The sequence below is a fragment of the Lathamus discolor genome, chromosome 5, assembly GCF_037157495.1.
Source record: "Lathamus discolor isolate bLatDis1 chromosome 5, bLatDis1.hap1, whole genome shotgun sequence".
Classification (NCBI taxonomy): domain Eukaryota; kingdom Metazoa; phylum Chordata; class Aves; order Psittaciformes; family Psittacidae; genus Lathamus; species Lathamus discolor.
In genome coordinates, this window is record NC_088888.1 from 36,205,013 (window position 1) to 36,229,512 (window position 24,500).

General features: G+C 39.0%; 1 protein-coding gene across 20 annotated transcripts in view; it reads right to left on the bottom strand.

The window, feature by feature from the left end:
* The window catches only part of AFDN (afadin, adherens junction formation factor), a 116,572-nt gene that overhangs the window by 74,648 nt on the left and 17,424 nt on the right, over positions 1 to 24,500 (bottom strand). For 13 of the 20 annotated variants that reach the window (XR_010613054.1, XM_065680410.1, XM_065680400.1 and 10 more), the window contains exons 2-5: positions 5,170 to 5,365; positions 3,509 to 3,624; positions 1,792 to 1,955; positions 380 to 540 (exon numbers count right to left, since the gene is read on the bottom strand). Coding sequence is in view for 19 of the 20 variants with exons in the window: in XM_065680410.1 (XP_065536482.1) it covers positions 380 to 540; positions 1,792 to 1,955; positions 3,509 to 3,624; positions 5,170 to 5,365 (637 nt within the window). In the remaining variant the exon portion in view is untranslated. The remainder of the gene's footprint in view (positions 1 to 379; positions 541 to 1,791; positions 1,956 to 3,508; positions 3,625 to 5,169; positions 5,366 to 24,500) is intronic. The other 7 variants (XM_065680411.1, XM_065680404.1, XM_065680418.1 and 4 more) reach the window with 1 other exon arrangement.

Genomic DNA, 24,500 nt, shown 5'->3' on the forward strand with positions numbered 1-24,500 from the left:
ATTCAGGTCATTCATCTTATTCTTAGTAAAATGAATGACATTTATTTCATAAAACTTTCTCAGTTTGTCAGTTTAATAAGCCTAATTCTGTCCTTCTTTCTTTCCCAGTTTAGCACGGTTAGCAAGATTTCTAGCATATTCTCTTAAATCAATTTGCTCATCACTGAAAGCTTTGACTTGCACTCAGCACAGAACACACTCCTGTGGAATGCTACGTCTACAAATCCTTCATTCAGTTACATCCCAGATGAAATCAGCCATGAGGTACCAGAAACACTGGAGAAAGCAGAAGCCAAATTTACAGATGCTGTTTTCCTTAAAAATACTCTTTCAGTAAACGGTTTACTGTTCTGAACTTAACCAGAAGAAACCTGAGTACCTGAGTCTGGTCTGCCATCAGAACTGCGAAATTCCTGCATTCTCTTCTCCAGTTTTTGCTGTCGCCGCCGTTTCATAACCACCTCAGGATTTGATATTGTGCGAGTGAAGCTGGTTTCAGGCATATCTTTGTAAACCTCAGCTGCAAGGCGAGAATTCTCACTGCCAAGTTAGTTTAAACAAACAGAAAAAAAAAAATCATTATTAACATCTTAAAATACGTATATCCTCATCATTTCATAACAGGCAAGTAGAATTCATACACATAGGAAATCAATTATTGTAAGTTGGTTTCTACATGAACTTCACTTTTGCTAGGATTGCCACTGTTCATGTACCTCATTCACCTGAAACAGACAACCACCATTCTAAGTATTGATGGTTGCTAGTTTTTCACCCCTAAAGAGTGCGGGGAAAAGGCCTTAAAGAAACTTCACACTGTACCCCTAACTTTGTTCTGATTTACAATACTGCAAATCCTCTGGAAGCCGATAGCATGTGCTTGCAGCTCATGCATTTTCTTTTACTAATGTACTTAAATACAATTCTATTTTAATTAAAAAAAAAAAATCAAGATCAAGCTAAGTAACAGCGCAGAATACTGAAAAGGTCATGCTGACATCTGAAACAGACTACAAACATATCCATGCAGAGCAGTACTACAGGTAAGAAAAACATGTCAACCAGTTAACTAATTTCTTTCATCTCTGAGAATCTGTTCTCAATTACAATCACCACTGACTTACTGGGTATCTTAAAAATCCACCATTAATGATTCCCCCTCTCCCCCTGTGTATTATATATGAAACCTACAATATCTGGTACAGAGACTAAGCTTAATGTAGGTCTTTCTCAGCTTTCTAGTTCTTAATACAGTTATTCGTGCCTGACTCTTGTACTCCAGTTTTCTGTACAAGGATTAATGCATGTCCTGCCCTGTCTCAATACGACAAAGCAGATTTGGGAGCAAGAGCTGAAGAACTCCGACAACTGCCTAACAAAATACATCTCAGAGAAAAGCAAACCTATAGTCAGGGGATAAGCCAAATGCAAACACCCACACATACAGAGTTTTCTGGCAAAAGACAAAACAATCAAACATTGCCAGAGAAATAAACCCACTCTAGAGTAAATGCTCAAAATAAACATAGTGCAGACAGTCCATGTCATCAAGCATGTCAATTTCTGTCCAAGGACAAAAAGGTGGAAAAAAGCTTATTTCATGCTTTAAAAACAAACCTTGTGGCAAAATGTACATACGAACCACAGAAATCGCCATCACATGTTTTGGTTTATCATGATATTGCACCTATATCAACTACTTTTGAAAGAAACAACTTATTTGGTAGACAGGATGAATCCTTTAAAGTAAGATGTAGGTTACATGAGCTGATCAAAGTTTAACACACTTACATATCATCCCCATGAAGAAGTCTATCATCTTTATCTGATGCTTGTCGTAACGCCTCTTTTTCACGCCTCTTCTTTTCTTTTTTTTCTTTTTTTGAGAGAGTTCGTTTGAAATTCTGGATCACTCCCTCTTTTTCTTGTTTTTCAGGGCCATTGCTCTGAGCCTTCTGAAATAAAAGAGTTTAAAACAACTTCCATCATTCTTAGTCCAATTAAATGTCAGTATTAGTTTTAACTTTCCAGATAAATCTGATTAAGACACAATATCACTAACACAAAAGAATACTTCAGGCAACAATACTCCATTACACAGGGATGGGACTAATACTCTCCAGAATAAAACAGAAGGCAAAAATAATTTCATGTTCCAAAGCCAAGTATGAACTGATTAAGCATCTTGTATGCACAAAAGCAAAGAAAAAACAGAAATGTACTTGAATAATGCTTACTATTTCACCTTAAAGATTAACTGAGGCTGCAAACAAATTTCTGCCTCCCAGCAAAAATACTCCACAAAACAACACTGCACTTCATCTGTTTTCAAGACAACCATGCTGGAGCATCAAATAATAAACTACAGAAGGAAAAAACATTAGAGAGGACATTTCCCCTATGGTTTATTTTTCTGAGTTGTCCTTCCAGTGTTCTCGTCTCCAACTCCTGCTCCTTGCGCACACCTGCATCAAAAGATAACTATAATCCTAGGCTCATTTGCCTTCTGAAGATAAAATAATAGAAGATGAGAGAAAGACAATGCAGGTTTTTTTCTTCTATCAGGAAGTAAAGAACACAGAAGAAAGACTGAAGATTGCTTAATTCAATGAATAGGAATAGCAAGTCTGGTAGATGTAGTGGAAGACATCATTAATTTTCTCTCCTCACCTCTAACATGGATGCATCCTGTAGCCAAAAATATAGCGTAAGAACAGCTAGTTCATGTCCTGATACCCAACACGCCTTTAAAATTAACAAGCTCTAATTCCAAGAGAAAAGGAATTTAGTGCTCAGCCCAAGAGGAAAAACTTATGTGAAGATAGCCCACACTGAACAGCTCATTTTCCAAAGATATAAACTTCTTAGTTAGATATATATATGACTCCAGAAGCCAAAGTCTCATCTAATTTTATATTTCAATTATTAATATAATATAAAACCCCCAAACCACAACACTTTTGTATGGCTCATGTTATGTCCCTCATTTTGCACTTAGAAGGAAAGAAAACCCAAACCAAAACAAAACACACTTCCCCAAAAGGAAAGAGCCTCCCAGCAGTTGTGTTAAGAAACACCATGTTACCTAGGGAGGTAACAATTTTTCGTTATTTAACTCCCTCCTGCACCCCCTTTTAAAGGCTCTGCAAGAGGTAGGATTGCCCCCTAGGTGTTTGGCATCATATACTATTTCAGGAAAGTTTTAATTCATGTTAGAACAAAGCAAGCTCTACATTCTCTGGGCTTTACATGCTCTAGTTCTAGACAGCTATATGGATCAAAGCATCACAAGCCATTTGAAAGATGTGTTGCTGATGTGTTCCATTCGAATGCTGTGTTGTGAAGATGCATTTTAAGTATTTCAAAAGACTAGCTCCAGATATCAAAGGTCAGCAGCAGCAGTTATTCGCAGGAATTAGGAAAGCAGTAATTAGGTTTTGCTATATAAGCAAGTCCCACGCACTTCAAAACCACTGTTACCACTAGCATACTCCGTAAGAATACTCACCTTTGGAGGAAGCATATCATTTTCATTCTTGAGAACAAATCTCCCCTCTCGATCATCTTTGTTCCAGTTTAATTGTACAACAAGAGGCTTCTCATCCACATCTAATCTTCTTTCTTCTTCAAAAAAATGAAAAGCAGTAAGTTACTAAGCAAAGATATTGAGAAACAAGTTAAAGGTCTTAAAAAGAAGAAGGCTTGCTAACAGTGCACATCAGCTGATGTTTCCCTCAAGTACAGGGAAAGAAAGTCTGGGGAGGTAGAAATGCATGACCCCTTTTCAGCAATCAGCCTATGTATATTCCTCTAGCTACATAAGCTGAAGGTCTACATAAAGTAGTCTTGCAAACCTCCTTTGTCAGAACTAAATATGGGAACATAAGATGATCACTCAGAAGGAGAAGTTACATCTACAGTTATAATGCTTCAGACTTTATAACTTCATGAAACTTCCAAATTCTTATTTTCCTTATTTTAAATTTAACCAGCCTTATTGTGGCCCAAGAACTGCTATTCAGGAAGGACTACACAAAAACAAACCAGACCCCATAATGGATTTTTTCTTTATTTCATACAACTACTAGACAACATTTCATTTAGTGCACTATACGTATTTTAAGTATGTGAAAAAATCTGCGAATGTTTTAAAAAATTAAACAAATGCTGCCATTTATCTCCCTTCTAGAAGTAGGTGACACTACATATATATAGCAAGACAATGTCGTCTTTGCAGTTACATTTAATGAGAAACACTCCTATTGAATGAGGCACCTCTCTGATAAGCCACATTCTAAACAGCAGGAACTTGGTCTGCAAAGGAAACCATTTCATTTTGACTACTGGCATGGTGCTACCAGACTTTTAAGGAAACCTAAAGCAGAATAACCACATACTATTAATTGCTTAAATTAGTGAAGACACATGCACTTTTTCCTAATACCATGTGATTTGTTTGCAGCAAGTCATCATTCGCAGACTCTGGAAAGTGATGCATATGCCAATAAATTTCAATTCACTATCTCAAATTAAATAATTTTCAGTCATTCAAAAGCAAAATTCAAGGGAGTCAAACCACTTGTCTAAGCTTCTAAAGTCCAAAAGAGTGCAACAACATGCTTGTTTCTCCTATTCCTGTCTCCACCACTACCACCTTCTAACTAGAATCTTTCTACTACTAGGAGAGGACAAATGCTAGCAGCATCAAAAGGTTATTTACATATCTATGTTCTTCACAGTTAATATGAAAGGATCTGTTTAAGAAACACAGTGTCTTCAAATAATACTATGTTGAACTTTCCCCAATTTAGCAGTACAGGAACACCAAAGAACTGAGGATGCACTCAAATTGACACTCCTATTATCCCATTACAAATTTAGCCTTTACCTATTAGTCCTAAAAATAGCAACTCTAGCAACAAATTAACAGGATGTCAAGTACAGCATTGCATAGAACATAATCAAAACTTACATAAACTGCAGGCCTGATATGAGTACTTATATTTCTGAACACCTCTCCCCAAATGACACTTAGTAGAAAATATATTTAGGAACAAATATAAAAAGACCCAAGTTATATGGTTCAGAAGCTGATGGTAAACATATTTTGGCTGGGGTGGACAGGAAAGTGGTGTGGATGCAGGCAAGGCTTCATGACTAAATACTAACCTCCGCTGACGTGCACCTCGTAAAGCGAGTATTTAGGGGATGACAACATTCGCATGTCCGGTCGAAACTTCTCTGCTAGAGTTTCTATCACATCTTGAGTTGTGGCAGTACTAGATACACGGATACATTTTGTTGCAAAATTTCCAGCTGCTTTATCTTGAAAGTAGAATCTCATTACTCCATGAAACTCTAGATCCTGTAAAGAAATAAAAAGACAAATCTGAGTGCCGGCTAACAGTAATAACGTTCAGAGTCCTCCGGTAATTTATTAGTTACAAATATTTAATGAAAATATAAGACATTCAAATACCACGCTGCTTTTCAAAATTTTGAGGGCAGTCGAATTTACTGACAAGGACACCATGAACTTGGAAAGGGGAAAAAAATATATTCTGTAAAAATAAATCAGGTACTTTATATTAGTGGAAATATTTAAAATTTGGATCTCTAAATACCCAAATTTGCAACTATTGTCAGGTTTACCTGAGGGAAAACACAACTTTTTTTTTTTTGTTTTTAAACCCAGTAACATGTCTTGACACTAGTCTCAATGTATATTGTTACCCAGAGCAGGCCCCCATATTCCAAATCTGTAAGAGCACGGGCTAAATATGCTCGAGGAACAGCAACGTGTCTCAAAGAAAACAGCTTTCTGTCACAGCAGAAAAGCATCATCTTTTCTCTCTGATTTCCCCCCTGCGTGAGCTACTCCGTCTTTTGCTAGCATGCTGGTCCCAGAAACAGCCTCTTCAGGAACATACAGAACAGCTGGTTAGTCCTCGGTACAGCTCCCTCAACACTCTGGAAGAGAAGAAAAGTTCTGGTTCCAACACAAGGCGAAAGGGAGGGAAGAAAGCGACTGTAACTGTTAACCAGGTGGCTACACCACAGCTGCAACATCAATCCGTTCCAACTATTGTAAATTCACATCCTCAGATAATTACTTTAGGGATGAGTTCTGTCCTCCAGTCCAGCCTACCAAACTGCACGAGGATTCTGGCTGCTCATGCAACTCCATCACCAGTCTGAACAGCAGCTCCAAATTCAAATTCCAGTTCTCCAGCAGTCTCCACCTGACCAAATCCTTGGCCCTTGTGTAATTCCCCGCACTGCACTCAGGAGGAATGAAGATGATTCAAGCGCCCTAGTTGACAACGCCAAGTTTACAGTTTAATAAACATTGCTCCTGTTTTCACTTTCCAGAACCTTTGAAAGAGACATATCCTCAGATGTCAAGTGCAGTGGTGGATCTGATGCTTAACACAGCCCTTTTCAATACTATATCTGATCCCATGAAATATATGGCAACATTTCTCTTAACAGCAAAGAACCAGAGGTATTTACTGAAGTTACTCTATCATTCAGAAGACCTTCACAAAACTAAAACAAACTAAAAAAAGGTGGTTTAGCCCATACTATGATAAACATCTCAGTCAACTACATACACACAGAAGCACACACTGTTCTTCCCAGGGTGCTCCCTAGCCTGCGCCCATACAACATTCATGTGCAAATGCATCATAGAATCATAGAATAGTTTGGGTTGGAAAGGACCTTAAGATTATCTAGTTCCAACCCCCCTGCCATGGGCAGGGACACCTCACACTAAACCATCTCACCCAAGGCTCTATCCAACCTCACCTTGAACACTGCCAGAGATGAAGCATTCACAGCCTCCCTGGGCAACCGATTCCAGCGCCTCACCACCCTCACCATAAAGAATTTCCTCCTTATATCCAATCTAAACTTCCCCTGTTTAAGTTTTAACCCGTTACCCCTTGTCCTGTCACTGTAGTCCCTAATGAAGAGTCCATCCCCAGCATCCCTATAGGCCCCCTTCAGATACTGGAAGGCTGCTATGAGGTCGCCACGCAGCCTTCTCTTCTCCAGGCTGAACAGCCCCAACTTCCTCAGCCTGTCTTCATATGGGAGGTGCTCCAGTCCCCTGATCATTCTCGTGGCCCTCCTCTGGACTTGTTCCAACAGTTCTATCTCCTTCTTATGTTCAGGACACCACAACTGAACACAGTACTCCAGGTGAGGTCTCACAAGAGCAGAGTAGAGGGGCAGGATCACCTCCTTCGACCTGCTGGTCACGCTCCTTTTGATGCAGCCCAGGATACGGTTGGCTTTCTGGGCTGCGAGCACACACTGAAGCTGGCTCATGTTCATTTTCTCATCAACCAGCACCCCCAAGTCCTTCTCCGCAGGGCTGCTCTGAATCTCTTTTTTTGCCCAACCTGTAGCTGTGCCTGGGATTGCTCCGACCCAGGTGTAGGACCTTGCACTTGGCATGGTTAAACTTCATGAGGTTGGCATCAGCCCGCCTCACAAGCGCGTCAAGGTCCCTCTGGATGGCATCCCTTCCCTCCAGCGTATCAACTGGACCACACAGCTTGGTGTCATTGGCAAACTTGCTGAGGGCGCACTCAATCCCACTCTCCATGTCAGCGACAAAGATGTTGAACAAGACCGGTCCCAACACCGATCCCTGAGGGACACCACTCGTTACTGGTCTCCAGCCATTGACCACAGCCATTGACCACTCCAGCTATTGAGCCATTGACCACAACTCTTTGCGTGCGGCCATCCAGCCAGTTCTTTATCCACTGAGTGGTCCACCTATCAAATTGATGTCTCTCCAATTTAGAGACAAGGATGTCGTGTGGGACAGTGTCGAACGCTATGCACACGTCCAGGTAGATGACATCAACTGCTCTACCCCTGTCCATCAGTTCTGTAGCCCCATCATAGAAGGCCACCAAATTGGTCAGGCAGGATTTCCCCTTAGTGAAGCCATGCTGGCTGGCACCAAGCACCTTGTTTTTCATGTGCCTTAGCATGCCTTCCAGGAGAATCTGCTCCAAGATTTTGCCAGGCACAGAGGTGAGACTGACTGGTCTGTAATTCCCTGGGTCTTCCATTTACCCCTTCCTGAAAATGGGGGTTATATTTCCCTCTTTCCAGTCATCGGGAACTTCACCTGACTGCCATGATTTTTCAAATACAATGGCCAGTGGCTTAGAAACTTCATTCGCCAGCTCCTTCAGGACCCGTGGATGGATTTCATCAGGTCCCATGGACTTGTGTACGTTCAGGTTTTTAAGATGGTCTCGAACCAGATCCTTTCCTACAGTGGGCCTAAGGTCTTCATTCTCACAGTCCCTGCATCTACTTTCCAAGACAACATCCTGAGTTAAGGTTCTTTTAATACCTGCCTCACACTGCATTTATATCCAATTACTTGAAGGTGTCTCGCTAAATAAGGCATTACATATCACTTAAGAATATTACTTCATCCCTCACTTTCTATGGAGCAATTGGACAAACACTGTTTGGTTCTACCAATGTCCTTTCATGTTGTTCAGCTGTTCTCTAAACTCTTACCAGATGCTGATTTGAGAGCATTCCTCTACTAAGTCGCTCCTGGCACAGCAACCTTTCCAAGATTTTCAACAATGAACACATCACCTTCTGAAATTTTCTTTTATAAAGTCATCATCCTGTAGCCCTATGGCTTGTGGTAGGTTTACTACTACTAATGTGCTGAAAGGCCATTATTATTAAAGACTTCCAAAATTTAAAACTCAAATTCTTTTGTGCTATCTTGCACCTTTATATTCTGCTTGTCAGATTTTACATCTTTACAGCTTTCCTCATTTGGATACTACTTCAGCTTTCTAATAACTACCTCTGCCTGATGTTCAGCCACATCAGCTTCCTTTTCCACTTCTCTTGATATTCGGCATGCTTTTGCTCTGTGCCTCCAGCATGGCATCTTAATTCTCAGCAGGTGGTAAGTACTTTGCTACTACTAGTTGCCTCTTTTAGCTCTAACAAGCTTCCCTAGTGTAGCTATGCTGTATTTCAAGTCAGGTTGGAAAAAACCTCCTAGTTCTTGTAAGAAAAATGAATCTAAGTATGTTACGATCTCTAGTACAGAGAGCATTCTCACGGGTAACATTTTGAGCCACATCCCACACACTCTTTTGGACCAATTAAAATGGTTGGCTCTTTTGTAAATACTCCTTAACCATAAATGCTCCCAATATAGCCACAGCTATTTTTATAACCAACTTAAGGTTTTGATCCACTTGTTTGATGGTTGCAAAAAATAAACGACACACAAGCTTTCTGCAGAAGTGTCATGAAGCACAATAATAACCCATTTATGACATTTATTTCCCTTTCTACAAGGTTTTCACCACCACCATCTCAAGGTACTGCTGAAGCAAGAACTAAGAGAGAACAATGAGCATTCTACAAATCTCTTTAAGGTGTTACACACCATGTGAATTTTCATACACAGGTAAGGTTCTAGTTGATTTTTTCTTTAAGGAGAGATTATATTACTGAGGATACATTCCACTCTCTATTAGCCATGCTTTTATGCCTATAGGTTTTAATTCTTCACAACTAAACTGCGGAGATTCAAGAGCAAGGCAGTGCAACACAGACCCATTCAGAGAAGATCCAGAAGTATTAAAATATTTAAATACAAGTGTTTAGCGATATGGAAGTGACTGCTTCACATTTCAAAAAAAGTAGGAAAGTAGGAGACTAGAAAAGACAACACCCCCCCCCCAACACCTCTAGTCTTCATTATTATCATCATCATCATCATTATATGTGACTTTCATGCATGTAGTATATAGCTCCAGTATATAGCTCCAGTTCAAGACACATTTAACTTCCTGGCCATGGCTTAGCAGACCAGTAGTGCACACACACACAGATACTGATGCCACCACTCACACTAAGACAATAAGGTAGGCACCACTCAAGCTCCAAGTTATCTCCACTCTAACTCTGCATTAAAGTGTTTATTTTTCAGAGGCACTTCATTCCCAGACTCACTCCACTCACTTTTATAGATCTGTGTCAAGACTGCCACGTAGGTTCACTGCAGCTTGTATTATGGACTTGTTTCACGAGAATAAAGAATAAAAACCACGTGTCCTAAACCAAATAAATATACAAGTATCTGTTACTGCCCAACAGGTACTTGTGAGCGGAGAAATCTCTCCAAAACATCTACAAATCTCTTAAAACTATCTTTCTCTAAAGATAAGAGCAGCCATTTATAAATTAGCAAAAGAGAAGTTAAAATGGTTTTTTTTTTTGATTCCGAAAGTGATTAATTACATAAGTGTATGTATTTAGTTCTTTCAGTTCCCCTAGGGAGTTGATATGCACCACAGGCAATTTCAGCTTTCTCATCTAATCACATTTTTGATATGTTATGCATCTGCTGTGCAAGTCTCTTGACTCCTTATGTAGGAATGTGAGGATACGGAACTGTCTTCGGCTACACAAGCACAATCAATGTTAACAATTTTTCAATTCTGATCACCTGGACTGCAAAACATATTTTAAAGAATACCTAGCAGAAGTCATCTCTTTTTAGGTCTTTCAAATCATAGGGCCATTTTCCTCAAATACAAAGCCTAAATGGTTTTTTATCCCTATAAGAAATTGGTTTTCAGAAGTATTCCCTACTTAAAAGAAGGTTCCGACTTACATAATAAAAAAAGTGCCAGTTAACCACTGTTTCCTGGTTTTGCGAACAAAATTATGTCACCTCTTCATTAGGCACAAAGCCCAGATGATTCAACTACTTAATTACGACTTTCTCCATGAAGTTCAAAACTAACAGGTTAAATGTTCCAAAAGTGTGTCTGGGGAGGGGAGGAAAGGGGAATAAACACACATGAAAGCATCAAAATGGCACACTAGAAACAACACTTTAACAACACAGAAATAATTCAAAATTCTACAGAATCTTGTGAAAAGCTTTGATGAAACACTCTTACAAAACATTTGTGGTTTCAAGGGCTATCACTCTCCTCTGACACTCTTCCTGATGACCTCAGACCATCATCAACTGAAAGAGTACTACAAAAGCAGGAAGCAAACAAACTTTAATACATAACAGGGTCACGCAGATCACTTAAGCCACATTTAAAACTGAAAATGTGACATACAAGTTTTAAAATGAATCACCAAAGTTTTCCACAGAGCTTTCAGCAGTGAGTCTCAAAATAACGTGTTTGATCTCTAAAACTAGCTCCCAATTACTATCAAGTAGGTATTCCTGCTTTAAAGCAGTAACCAGTAATAATCAAGATAATCACCCCTTTGAAGTTAAGTTACACAGAACTGAAAATACATAAAAGGAGAAGAGAAGAGCATCTCCAGCTTCCATCTCAAATTATGGAGACTGGTTACATACATACACAAAAAGTGTTAACAGTTGTAGTTAATACTTCGGTTATTTGAAAATCCCCACAGAAAAAACAGCTCTCTTCCAACTGTCCCATGCTTTTTACACAAGAAAAATCACAGTCAAGCAGGACTATGAAAAACAAATGGAAAGGAATAAAAAGACTGTGCTGTAAGCAAGGTCTGGAAAAAGCCTGCAACATGACACAATGGGATTTGTAGCAGGCAAACCTGAACTTCCTGAAGAATCAGAGATGCTTCTGCAAACAAAGCAGTTATATCCAGGAGCAGTAATCCATAGCTATGCTTCCATACGAGAAAGGAAACCCCTCCTTTCAAGTGTCAGAGGAAGTAATGAGATATTATTCCAATATGTAGGGCACAGCAATGAATGAGATCAAGATCACTATTCCTACAAGCCAAGAAAAGAATACTCCTAGACTTTCAAACTACTATCCCACATGCATCAATCATAAAGCAACACATGCTTCAATACTTAAGCATATTACACTATTCATTTTGTGAACTATTCAATCTCTTGAGCAGTAGAGAACATACAAGTTTCTCTTCAAAAATCCTCATCTGTAACCCCTCAAAGAGCCTATGTTTGATCTCTTTTAGCTGCATTGATAACACTGTTTGCCTTGCAAGCAGCATTCTGCATGACTGCATCTAGAAAATACCAAAGCCCAGCACTAGGAATGTTACATCTTTCTTCCTGTCCCATTCAAATTCTACTGGCAAAATCTACAGAAGACTAAGTCCTAAACTAAGCTGCAATTATTATTCAGGTACACATACTTGTTGCTCAGGAGTTTTGCTAATAAAATATAAATCACAATAAACCCAATTCACAGCGTAACACTTAGAATTATAGCAAATACATGTTGCTTCCCAATGAATTCAGGTCACAATATTGATACAGCAGGTCAGCATAACAACAGTATTATCACTGCAGGATATTCTGAAACATTCATCTAACACCTTTGTACCTGGATCCTTTGTCAGCCTACAGAATAAAACGGAATTGCTTCCTTTGCCTCTTCAAAAGCCATAAATATGTAGCAAATTATGCAATTCTAATGAATGAAAAACAAAATTAAAAGATAAAATCCTACAAGATCTAAGATCTTAAAAGCCCAAGCATATTAAATCACTAAGGGAGTAAACACTGCAATTACATCAGATTCAGGTTTCTAGCATACATTCTCAGCAATGAATTCTCAACTTGAAAGCAAAGGATAGACAATATTTTCATACACAGATTCTACAGCCAACTATTCAAAATGAATTCTGAATAATCTTTAAAGAAAAAAAAAATCATGTTAACTGTTATATACTGTTTTACACATAGAGGAGAAAAGCAATGCTTTTGCTAAAGTACAGTTTTTCAGACACCTTCAAAAAGTGCAGCTTCAAGATTAACAACAGAATGCCCTAAATGGCTGCAAGAGAAGAGAGGAAGAGCAATACAGATGAAAAAAGAGCTCCTATAAAAATGTTTTTCATCAGCTTTATTTCCTCTTCCAAACCTTTGACACCTGGATCAACAAAAACCTTCCACTACAGAATGACTCATTCTGCCACAATTTACACACAGTCATGTTCTCAGAAGCAGGACCAACGGATGAGCTGTCAAGAAAGAATTATCAATAATCTACAACTAAAGGAGCATAACTAAATGAAATCCCTTCTATACTCCTGAAGAGGACTGCACCATAGGAACCAGGCCCACTACGATATCAAACAAAGCCTCAAGATCAAAACCCCCAAGAGGTACTACAAACGTTTTCATTATATAAATGTAATGCAAAGTCAATACAAAACCCACTACAGTACATGACAAATGCTACACAGATAAAATCTTAAACTACAGCCAAAATTCATGTCTATAAACATAACTACCACGTACTCTAAAAAAGGATTCTTTCATAAGTACAACTTGAATGTCCCCGTGAACCTTGAATTATCACTGATGTACGTATTTCAATACATACTTTATACGCATCTGCCTACATAGCAAGATTGATTAATACAGTAAGTCAGGAGGAAACAAACATTACTATAATGTTGAGCATTTTCCTGGTGAGTTACACCTCAATTCAAAAATTTAAGCTTCACAACAGACCCATTTACACAAGGTAGATGAAGCAGAATATTCCCTGCCTACTTCAAAACAAAATAAAATAAAGTTGTTTTCAGAATCCTATTTTGCCAAAGCCACCAGACTCGGTCTGCAGCCATCAACCATGCTGCATTCTGAAAACACTTAAGTTTTCATCACCTTCTACAAAAGACATTGTTATACAAGCAACATGAAGTGTCTTTAAGCAAGATTTATGACTCCAGAAGCAGCTACCATTACAAAAAAATCTGCCAAGGGTGATCCCCAAAAGCATTACAGGCTTAACCTTCTAACTTTTAAGTTTCAAACCTATAGTAAGGGATCCGCAATGCACAGCTACTGTCTGCCACCTGCAGGCTATTTTTTGCTAGGCTGCGGTAGACAGCATCACTTTGCATTTTCTCGGGTTAACTGTGAAAGGTTATTATTGTTCTTACAAAATGACGTCTACTACAATTAACTAAAAAACATATAAAACAAAAACTGTTTTCAACAATGAGGACTACCAACAGTTCTGCAACAATTTAATAATCTATAAACTAGACTGCTTTAATTCAAAATGCAATAAACACACCCACAGGTTAAATCATAACACCCTTTATAAACTTTACTGATGCTGGTGTCACTCAGTGACTCTCACAATACCATAATACTGAGGATCTGGTAATCATTGTCAACACATACTTTGAAAACATACCCCCAAAAAAGCTTAAAAAGTCATCATTATTATTAGGAACATGACAGAATAAAAAAGTTCCTTGACATACATTCGGTGTAACAAAATACCCTGATAGAGTCTCCAACAACAGAACAGATACATGCAGTGTTCAAATTTATCTGAAACCAAGTAAAAAGCCAGTCAAAAGCTAAACAAATTCTCCTTTGAATTAGTCATGACATATTTAAAGGCAAGAGGAAAAATCATAAATAGCAATGATCCTCAAGAATAAATCATTTCTAATATTTACCAACAACCTGTCACTGTTGTGGAACTAAGAGCCAAATATTTATGAGCAACTCCAGAAACTTAAGAGGGGAAGAAGTACAGACAATCCACTATAGTATCTTTCAAGTATGACTTAGAAAAAAGGTGGACGTAAATCAGAGTTCTCCATATTATTTACTGTGTTAAAGACTGTTCCTTTTAAACAGTCTGATTTGGAGGAAGAGGAACAGTTTATTATATCCACATCAAACAAAAACACAGGAAAACTGTAAGGAGGAGAATGAAAATACTGGAAGTCTGATTTTTCACTGGCACTGCTACTTGTCAAGAACCTGCAGAGCTGCAAACCTTATATTTAAGCATCTTGAGGCATCAATCAGGCCATAAAAAAGACTGCCCTTACTTTAACATTAGAAGTGTAGGCACTTCAAAGCAACAGAAACTCTAGCTGCTGCAGAAAGCCCTTCTTCATGCCAAGACACTCCCACCTCTTCCCTTATGCCAGGCACCAGCATCCTGCAGTTGTACAGCAACATGAATCAGGTTAAATAACTCAGAAGGTGGGGTTTTCTTCCCCTCCTCCACTCAATGTGGAGGAAACTGGCAATGCTAACAGCTGGGGAAAATTGCCCTTCTGCTGGTACCTTGTATTAACTTGAGGGAAACCATGAACGAGCAGTCCCTACCAAGCTGGACATTATCAGCACGTTTGCACTGATCAGCACATACCAGGCCCTGCACAGAGATTTTACAGCATTATAAACCAGCAGGTACTTCTTTTCATTGTTTCAGGCTATGCTGGCCTAGCATGCTGTGAAGTCTCTGCACAGGTCAGACAAGCACCAGACCAAAGAAGGGAGCAGAAATGTAGCAGCCTGGCAGAAACTAATAGTCCCGATGAGCTAAGTGGAAATTGTGGCCTGCTACAGGAAGGGCAAATCTCTCAAACAGTTTTAAGACTCATTCCACAAACACATCTAGAAGAATAATCATATTTTTTGAAGTCACAAACTGAAGCTTAGAATACTGTAGTCTTAAGGGCATTTCCTTAACAGGCATACTACAAGAGCTGCTGGATACTGATGCTACACAGCAACTGCCCTACAATGTAAAAAAAAAAAAAAAAAAAAAAAAAATCTAATTGTTTCCTCTGTGATACAACTTTGGTAGAGGAACTTATTAGGAATAATCTTAAATCCACTAAAACCAGCAGAATGGTATAAAGAACAAGCATTGTTTCTTATAGCTGTCCTTCCCAAAACTGATCATAGTTTTATTACAAGTGACACAAACCAAATTATTGCTAACATTTACCTCCTATGTGGATTCTATAGTATCCAGAAGTACACACACCACATAGTGCAAACTACATCTCATGTCTTGTCTCTATATGACCACCTACTGTTGCATCTTCACATTCCTGCCAGGGGCTGAAGTTTCAAACTAACGACCAATAGGTCAATCAAAACCCAAATTTAACAAGCTGGTACCCAGCCATAGGCTTACACCAACCAATACACAGCAGCTTAGAAACCACTCTCACTTCATTTTTATTTGCGCTCAGTACCTGTGCACTAGAAATATAGGACAGAAACTCCCGCTGCATGACAAAAATGTGACAACAACATTCCTTTAAATAAACAGCTGTCTGGGCTAATTTCTCATAACTAGTGCTGCATTTTTACCATTTCACTATCAAATTTTAGTATGATGCAACAGGCTTTCAAAAGAAGCCATGAAGACAGGATCATTTTACATAATGCAACCAGGGGTCATGTCATATATTTATTTTTCTGCTCACACAGCCAGTAAAGACTGCTCCAAAGTCTACTCTGCAGTGATGAACTTGTGTTACCACTAGGTTCTTCCTCCAGCGGCATGAACTGGAATCGGCACCATAGAGGGTTAAGACACCCAGCTACACTGACTGAACTAGAAAAACAAGGGTGCTATCTGATACTCTGCATGCAAGTGCTCTGGCAACCAGGCTAATTAGCCAGGAGTTTAAAGAAGGAATGCTAACAAGGCAAGTAGGAAACAAGCACCTGATTCTCCTAGAGCAGACAAACTGCAAGGGGAAACCTACTTGGGGGAAGAGAAAAAAAATAAACCTAACTAAAAAATTGAGACTTTAAACACCCGAAGAACCTGCAAAAAACCCAATCAACCTCAAAGCCTAACAACAAAAGAAGAAAAATCAAAATCCCATACAACAGCAAAACGTTCTCAGACCCTCACTTTCACACAGAGTCTATTCTTGACTAGACCCAGTTCCCAAATGTCCCACTCCATCCTCTGAGAAAGGGCAGGCCGACTTCAGAAACATTTTAAAAGGAGCAAAGTATTTACTTGTTTTCGAGAAGACCTTATTGTAGCTATGAAGAGTAATATAGACAAAGAAAATGTAAAGAGGATGCTATCTAGCAAAATGCAAAACAGGCAGGCCGACAGATGATTGTGTAGGTAAATCTGGGAGGAAAGGAGCACCAAACAAAAGACACCCCTCTCAATCCGAGATCTCTTCTTTACACCACTGTCAAGAGCTCACTGCCAAACTGACATTGCTAAAGGTTTTTTGCAGCTCAAGAGCTTGCCAAAAAGCAATGTGATAACATAGGAATTGCACCAGACTGTTGCCAGCTTCATTAACCTTATTACCCGTTTTACTACCTCAGGAGACACTGATGTGCAACATTTATATTAGTTCCAGCTGCGCAATTACTGCTGCACTGTCTTGGAATTTGGTCTACAATCATTAAATTCATACATGCCAGGTTGTATTGATTCAAACCCAACATTTTGCTGGATTTCCGAAAATTTTTTCAAGTAGATTAGATCAGTAAAGCAGGTTTGAAGGAATAATACCATTTCAAAATGTAGCCTAAATGACAACTTTGGTGTAACTAATGAACTATTACTATTTCCCCTTCACACTTGAAATACTTAACTCTCCTTTTCCTTTCTGAGGAAAAAAACTTCAGGAAAAAACTTCAGGCTATAAAGTCATTGATATCTACAGCATTAGAGCTCCAAAAAAACCCCAAAAACATCCCAAACACCAAAAATCTGCACTGTTGAAAGAAATTCAGTGAAATCAGCTGTGTCACAACTACAGATGCACAACCACACTGTCCATGTGCAGCTTTGCCTTGAGCACAGTCACAAAAAGACATCCTTCTAGTTACTTCTACCATACATTCAGAAAAAGCGCATGCATTCAGAAAAAGGGTATGTGTTCACTACAGACATAAAGGTAGACAAATTTACATAGGAAAACACCACACAGTTTTAGACTTAACTAGAAGCATCAAATACAATCTTGCTGAACATTTAAAAGAAATACTAGGTCCGTATTGAAACTTCCAAACAGGAGACAGTGAATTTTTAAAAATTCTGTCACTCAAAAACTCCTCCAGGAATTATAATTTTGAATGACTTGTTTATTTTTTTATTTAAAGGAATCGGGTCATTTCTTCTTATTTTATTTAAAAGAATTGGGTCATTTGTTTTTATTAATGCTGTTAGTGAACTTAATGCTGGTTGACAGGACTACCAAGGGCACAGATAGCTTGCAAAAAAAATCTTTAATTGCAATACTTCGGTAAAATTTATCTGTTGATAGCCTTCTCTCTGCAAATCCTACTTAATCCTGTTTTATAATCTTTGGCAACAATTTCATCAAGCACTGTGCTTGGTGAATGACATTCAGGTTCAGTTAGTTGCATTTAAAAGCAACTGCTGACAAGTTAAAAAAGGTCTTTCTCTGCAGTAACACCATCTAAGCATCTTCAGACCAATAGGGATTTTGCACCCACTGTTTTGTGAAGCTTTCTTTTGACTATTCTCAGACTACAAATTCCTCCATTCTAACACAAAAGCTAGTTCAAAGTAGTCGTAAACACATAAACAGATTTCTTACTAAGGTACTTGCACAACCAAAACTCTGCTTTAGTTCCAATTTTACTCCCTCAGCATTCTATTTGCTTTTAAATTTTAAGCAGAAGATACCGTGTAGCTGTCAACATAACAACACACTTTAATTAGTGTATTTAATTAACAATACACTCCTGCTATGTTATACTTGAGCTAGACCCCTTTCTCATGAAGGGGCATTCTTCCTTCCAATTCCCTACTGGTTTCCCTTTTTCCTAGGGGGGTCCACCCTTGCTCCTATCTATAGCAGTGTCTATTTTGCCAGAGTGAAAACAAGTTCATTGGCTGAAAGGCCTTGCTCTGTTAAACAGAGGTTCATTTAACAAGATCTCTATACCTAAATGCTTTCTTATGTATTCTCCATGTAACTATTATTAGAACAACATAGAATATAATACCCACACAGACCTAGAAATAAATTCTCCAGAAGTCCCTAACTGCCAATCGCTGCAAGGAAAGTTACTCCCTGTGTCTTGTTTGACCATGGCAGTGAGGGAAGAGTATGACATTAAGCTAATCCAACAGCAACTAGCACTTGCATTTGAAGGGGCTTTCTCTTCCTCTACCTCCCCCCCCACCCCACCCCCCCCAGCTACGTGTCAGTTCAATTGCTCCAACACAAGTATTTAGGTGAACTCTTAATGAGCTAGTTCAGAGAGAAAAGCCCAAGGAGAATTAATCATAGTCCCCCAGCCTTCCTAACAACTTCACCATGGAGTCATGCAAAGCCCCAATGGCAACATAAAGGAGGGATTAAAAGAAATGCTTAATTGAAGGGTGAGGGGAGCACTCTTGCTGCTAGAAAGCCATTTTACTAGCTTAAGCTATGAATATGAAATCTCATCCTTAGTTTTTTCCCCTTGTGTAGTTATTGGCACTCAAAATAAAACCAAGACCAATAGTTTACAGAAGCAAGGAATACCCCTGCAGACCCAGAACCCCAACCAACCAGAGTATGTTAGAGGCTAGCTTTAACAACATCTAGCATCAGTAAGCTGGTTATCCATGGGAACCTAAGTATTTTGTCATTCCTGTCTAAACATCTATTTCACTTGTCTAAGGCTGAACAAACAAAACATTATGAAAGTAAGAGAGTATTTGAAACCCAGTATAACAGGCCTAAGAAGGGCTATTAAAAATAGGCTTTATTTCAATTAATAAATCATTTAACAGAGGAAAACAGAAGTAATATTTTTGTTTATAATACTACAAGACATGGCATCTAACATCTAAGAGTAGCCTAAAAATAAATACTGCTTCCTATTCTTTCTACCAAAAGAAACCAAGTAACAACTGAAGTCACCAAGGTGATGTTATTTTCTACGGGAAATAACATTTTCCCCAAAATGTCAGGAGTCACTAAATACAGAGTACATTAGAGCTACAACCACCGTCTGCTAATACTAGCCTCTGAAACATTTTTCCATGTCCTGGGCGTAAAAAGACAATGCTGACAAGGATTTGGTTAAAGTAGGAATAACACAAATGGTGGAGGAATTACTCAGTGGTCCCAACAGACCTTCTACAAAACACAACATCAGATGTTGTCTCAGATGTTGTCCACACACAAATATCAACAGTTTTACAATCCTGAGAGTTTCCGAAGTCTTGCAGAAACCACAACAGCATCATTTCAACAAAACAAGACAGAAGAGGAAAGCAAACAAATTAAAATAAAACAAGATTTGAAGCAGTCATAATTAAGAAAGTCAGTGCAGAGATGGGGTGGGTTAAACATGTTTTAAAACATGTTTACCTGCTAAAGGTAACACTTAATTGTGGCACCAAACAGTCATTAAAACAAAGAAGCACTCGAAAACACCTGCTAACTATACAAGTAGAAAGCTACTCTCTTTCCGTAACTGCAGGATTTCAGCCATGGCCGCCGTATTTTCTCTTTCCCTCCTATTGCTTCAGAGTCTCTTATTCCATGCTCAACACAACAATGCAAATGCAACGACTGTGAGTAATCACCAACCCTATTCCCGATAGAGGAAACAGCAGTTGACCACTTGATTACATAGGAAGCTCCTCATTTCCCTTGTAGTTCTCTTCATAATAGCATAAATCATGTCGAAGAGGTATCATATGGTACAAGCATAAAGGCCAATTTGTGTGGTTTTATCAACAGGAATTTGATTAGAAATCATCATTAATTTTTCAAACAATGGAGCCAAGACATACGTCCTAGGTTTGGGGTTTTTTTAAAGCTTGAGTTATTATTTTATAATTGTCAATCTTGCTCTCTTAAATATTTTGGGCTCTAGTCTCTAATTAGATTAAGTGTTCTATGCAAGCCTGCTCATGCTTTATGAAAAACTTCTTCGAAACAGCACCAAGGCAGGGTTTTCCCAACTCATAAACACTGATATTTCATTACATCTTTGAAATTATATAAAGCATCTTGAATTACCATTTTGTTGTGATACCAGGTAAGATAAGAAAGTGGCTACACTCTGAGTCATGGTGAGGTGCTGAAAGGTAAGTATGAGATTGATTTGGTTAAGTGATCAAAGTTTTAAGTAGCCAGAGTCACTTCCTCACTTGTTATTGAAGCATCAGAACAAATCTACTCCAACTAAACCAATACTGCCCCATCGTCTCACAGTGGCTTGTTCCTTGCTTCAACAATGGGCTGCCACCAGCAGCTTACAGAAGACTGAGGAAGTTTCAGAGGGCAGGTCGATCACATCACTAGTTACGAGACCGGGTGTGTGGAGTTGGGAGGAGATAGGAACAACATAAAGGCAACTAAAAAGCTGAGTGCTTAATCATAACATAAGCATCCTTCACATTACTGCTTTCTTCCTCACCCTCCCTATCCACCCTAGTCTGGAATAATGCACTTAAAAATAAACAATACATTTCTGTATTTGTACATTGTTTAGACTAGGCGGCAGCTTCACTCCTAGAATTCGGAGAGCAGATGGTTACAGATCTTCCAGAATACAATTCAATAGCTCCTTCGAGAGTTTGTTCATTCAACATTAAGGCTTCACATTGTCATAACACAGGCAGTCTCCCTCCACTGCATACGGCTGCAGCTGTCTTCATCTGAACAGATTATATTTATGAAAGGAGTCTTCTGGAAAGGTATTTTTCTTGAGGAACTCCAGACTATCATCTCTAACTTTTGGGACAAACCAGTCCTGACCTACTGACTTCTCAGGATGTGCACTAAACCTTTTTAACCATGGGTTTTAAGCGGAAATCCAAGAACAATCATCTGGACCCTGTGGTTACCAGAAGAATCAATAGAATAGTGAGGGCTGGAAAGGACCTTAAGATCATCTAGTTCCAACCCCCCTGCCATGGGCAGGGACACCTCACACTAAACCATCCCATCCAAGGCTCTGTCCAGCCTGGACTTGAACACCTCCAGGGATGGAGCATTCACAACTTCCTTGGGCAACCCATTCCAGTGCCTCACCACCCTTACAGTAAAGAACTTCTTCCTTATATACAATCTAAACTTCCCTTGTTCAAGTTCTAACCTGTTACCCCTTGTCCTGTCACTATAGTCCCTAACAAATAGTCCCTCCCCAGCACCCCTATAGCCCCTCTTCAGATACTGGAAGGCTGCTATTGTCAGATACTGCACTGATACTTCAGATACTACAAGGTCTCCATGAAGCCTTCACTTCTCCAGGCTGAACAGCCCCAACTTTCTCAGCCTGTCTTCATACGGGAGGTGCTACAGTCCCCTGATCATCCTCGTGGCCCTCCTCTGGACTTGTTTCAACAGTTCCATGTCCTTTTTATGCTGAGGACACCAGAACTGCACACAATACTCCAGGTGAGGGCTCACAAGAGCAGAGTAGAGGGGCAGGATCACCTCCTTTGACCTGCTGGTCACGCTCCTTTTGATGCAGCCCAGGATACGGTTGGCTTTGTGGGCTGTGAGCACACACTGCAGCTGGCTCATGTGCATTTTCTCATCAAGTCCTTCTCCACAGGACTGCTCTGAATCTCTTCTCTGCTCAGCCTGTAGCTGTGCCTGGGATTGCTCTGACCCAGGTGTAGGACCTTGCACTTGGCATGGTTAAAGAGGTAACTTAGCTACTTACGAATGGGTAGCAAGGTTTTATCAAAACAGATTTCAATACAGCATGCAGGAAAAGTGATTTACAGCTTTGTTTAAAATTAAAATCAACATATAAAACTTAAAGGTTTGTTTTGTTTTGTTTTTAAAGGTTTTGCTTGGTTGGCTCATTTTGGCTTTTAATTCCTGCTGTGTTAATCCTTAGATTAACTGGCCTTAGAACACTTACAGAATTAACAGATTAATACTACCCAAGTTTCAAGGTAATAATTTAGAATTTAATGGTAAGAATGACCCACTGAAGGAACAAATAGTAATATTAAACATACGTGGCCAGATGAGATTATAGTCTGCTCCTGAACTAGTACTTTAGCATTTCCTCCACCAAAAATGTTTCACTATCAGCATGGCTATATTTCCATGCAACTGACATAATCTCCATATCAAACCAACTATACCAGACGTTCTGAAGTTCTGATACCATGAAAAAGACCTTTCTGAGGTTAAAATTAACGTTTCCTAGATAAAACATTTTGTTTCTAAACATTACAAATGCAAGATACATTCAAGAGCTACCACTTTACCGAGCAATACATGTTTTTAAGACGTTTTAATGTTTTTAAGACATTTTTTAGACATCATACAGAGATCCATATCACAACGGCAGAACTCAAAACACAAATAAATTCTTCACACTGAACCTCACCTTAACTAGTCAACCCACTGGACTGCAGAAAAACACAGTATTATAAAGCCAGTAATAATCAGGAGTGAAAGCCAAGTATTATCCACAAAGACATACCAACAAAAATTATACAGCATAATTAATTCACTAGAAGTTATCTTTTTGTGTAACTAAGAGGTGTCTGATCCAGAGTACGAAGAAACAAAGGAGCAGAAAATGGGAATAAAACAGAGTAGAAGTCAGACACATAACAAGAGTCATTTCTCCAACTAATGCAATGCAGTCCATCACAGATGGAAATAAACTGGAACACGTACACACACCACTGATCCATGTAGGATCACAGGATCAAGTAGAAAGGAACCTCAGGAGTTTCCAATCCAAGCCTCTGCTGAAAGAAAGGTCATCTCTGAGTTCAGATCAGGTTGTCTGCAGTTTTACCCAATCTGGTCTTAAAAACCTCCATGGACAGAAACTGCACAACTTCCCTGTGCAACCTGTCCCACTACTTGACTATTCACTGGCACCTGAAAAGTTTTATTTTGCAGAACACATTTGTAGTCAGTCAAGCACGTAATGATTTCACTTCTAGTATGGATAAACTGAACTGTATGCCTGAAAACAGGGTTTTTTAATAGTACCAGGTAAACCATTGTATAATGTCTCTAAATAGGCTTTCTCTATTCACCACCGTGAAACACTAACACTAGCAGCTCATTTCTCCTTTAAGAATACAATGTGGTATTTTATAACATAAATAGGTCATGAGGAATTTTCAGGATGATTTTTTTTTTAACATCTAAGTCCAGTTCATTCTTCAAGAAAGTTTATACAACCAAAAAGCAATGAAAGATCCAAAAAAACAAAACACACATGGAAATTTAGTCAAGGACTTAGAAGAAGCAGCTTTTTAAAAATAAATTCAATATCCCCCGCCCTCCCTGTATCTTCAAACTAGTGAAATTTCTTTAGGTTATATACCATAGAATGGTTTGGGTTGGAAGGGACCTTAAACGTTATATAGTTTCAACCCCTGCCACAGGCAGGGACACTTTCCACTGGAGCAGGTTGTTACTTTTGAATACAGTTCAGTTCTTAAATTCCAGACAAGCACCTGAGTACAACAGGAAAGGTGATTCACCAGCATCAATACCAATTTGTTGCTATTCTCTAGTTGCTACAGGGTACGTGGGGCACAAGACGACAAGAGTGGGTGGAACTATTATTATTAATAATAATCACATACTAACCACAGAAGCATAAACTGATTTTGAGGAGAACACCACAAAGCAACAGAACATAAGAAAACAAACTCCAAAAGCAGGAACGAAAGAAAAGTAGGATAGACCAAGACAAAAGAGAGATCAAGAGAGGAATG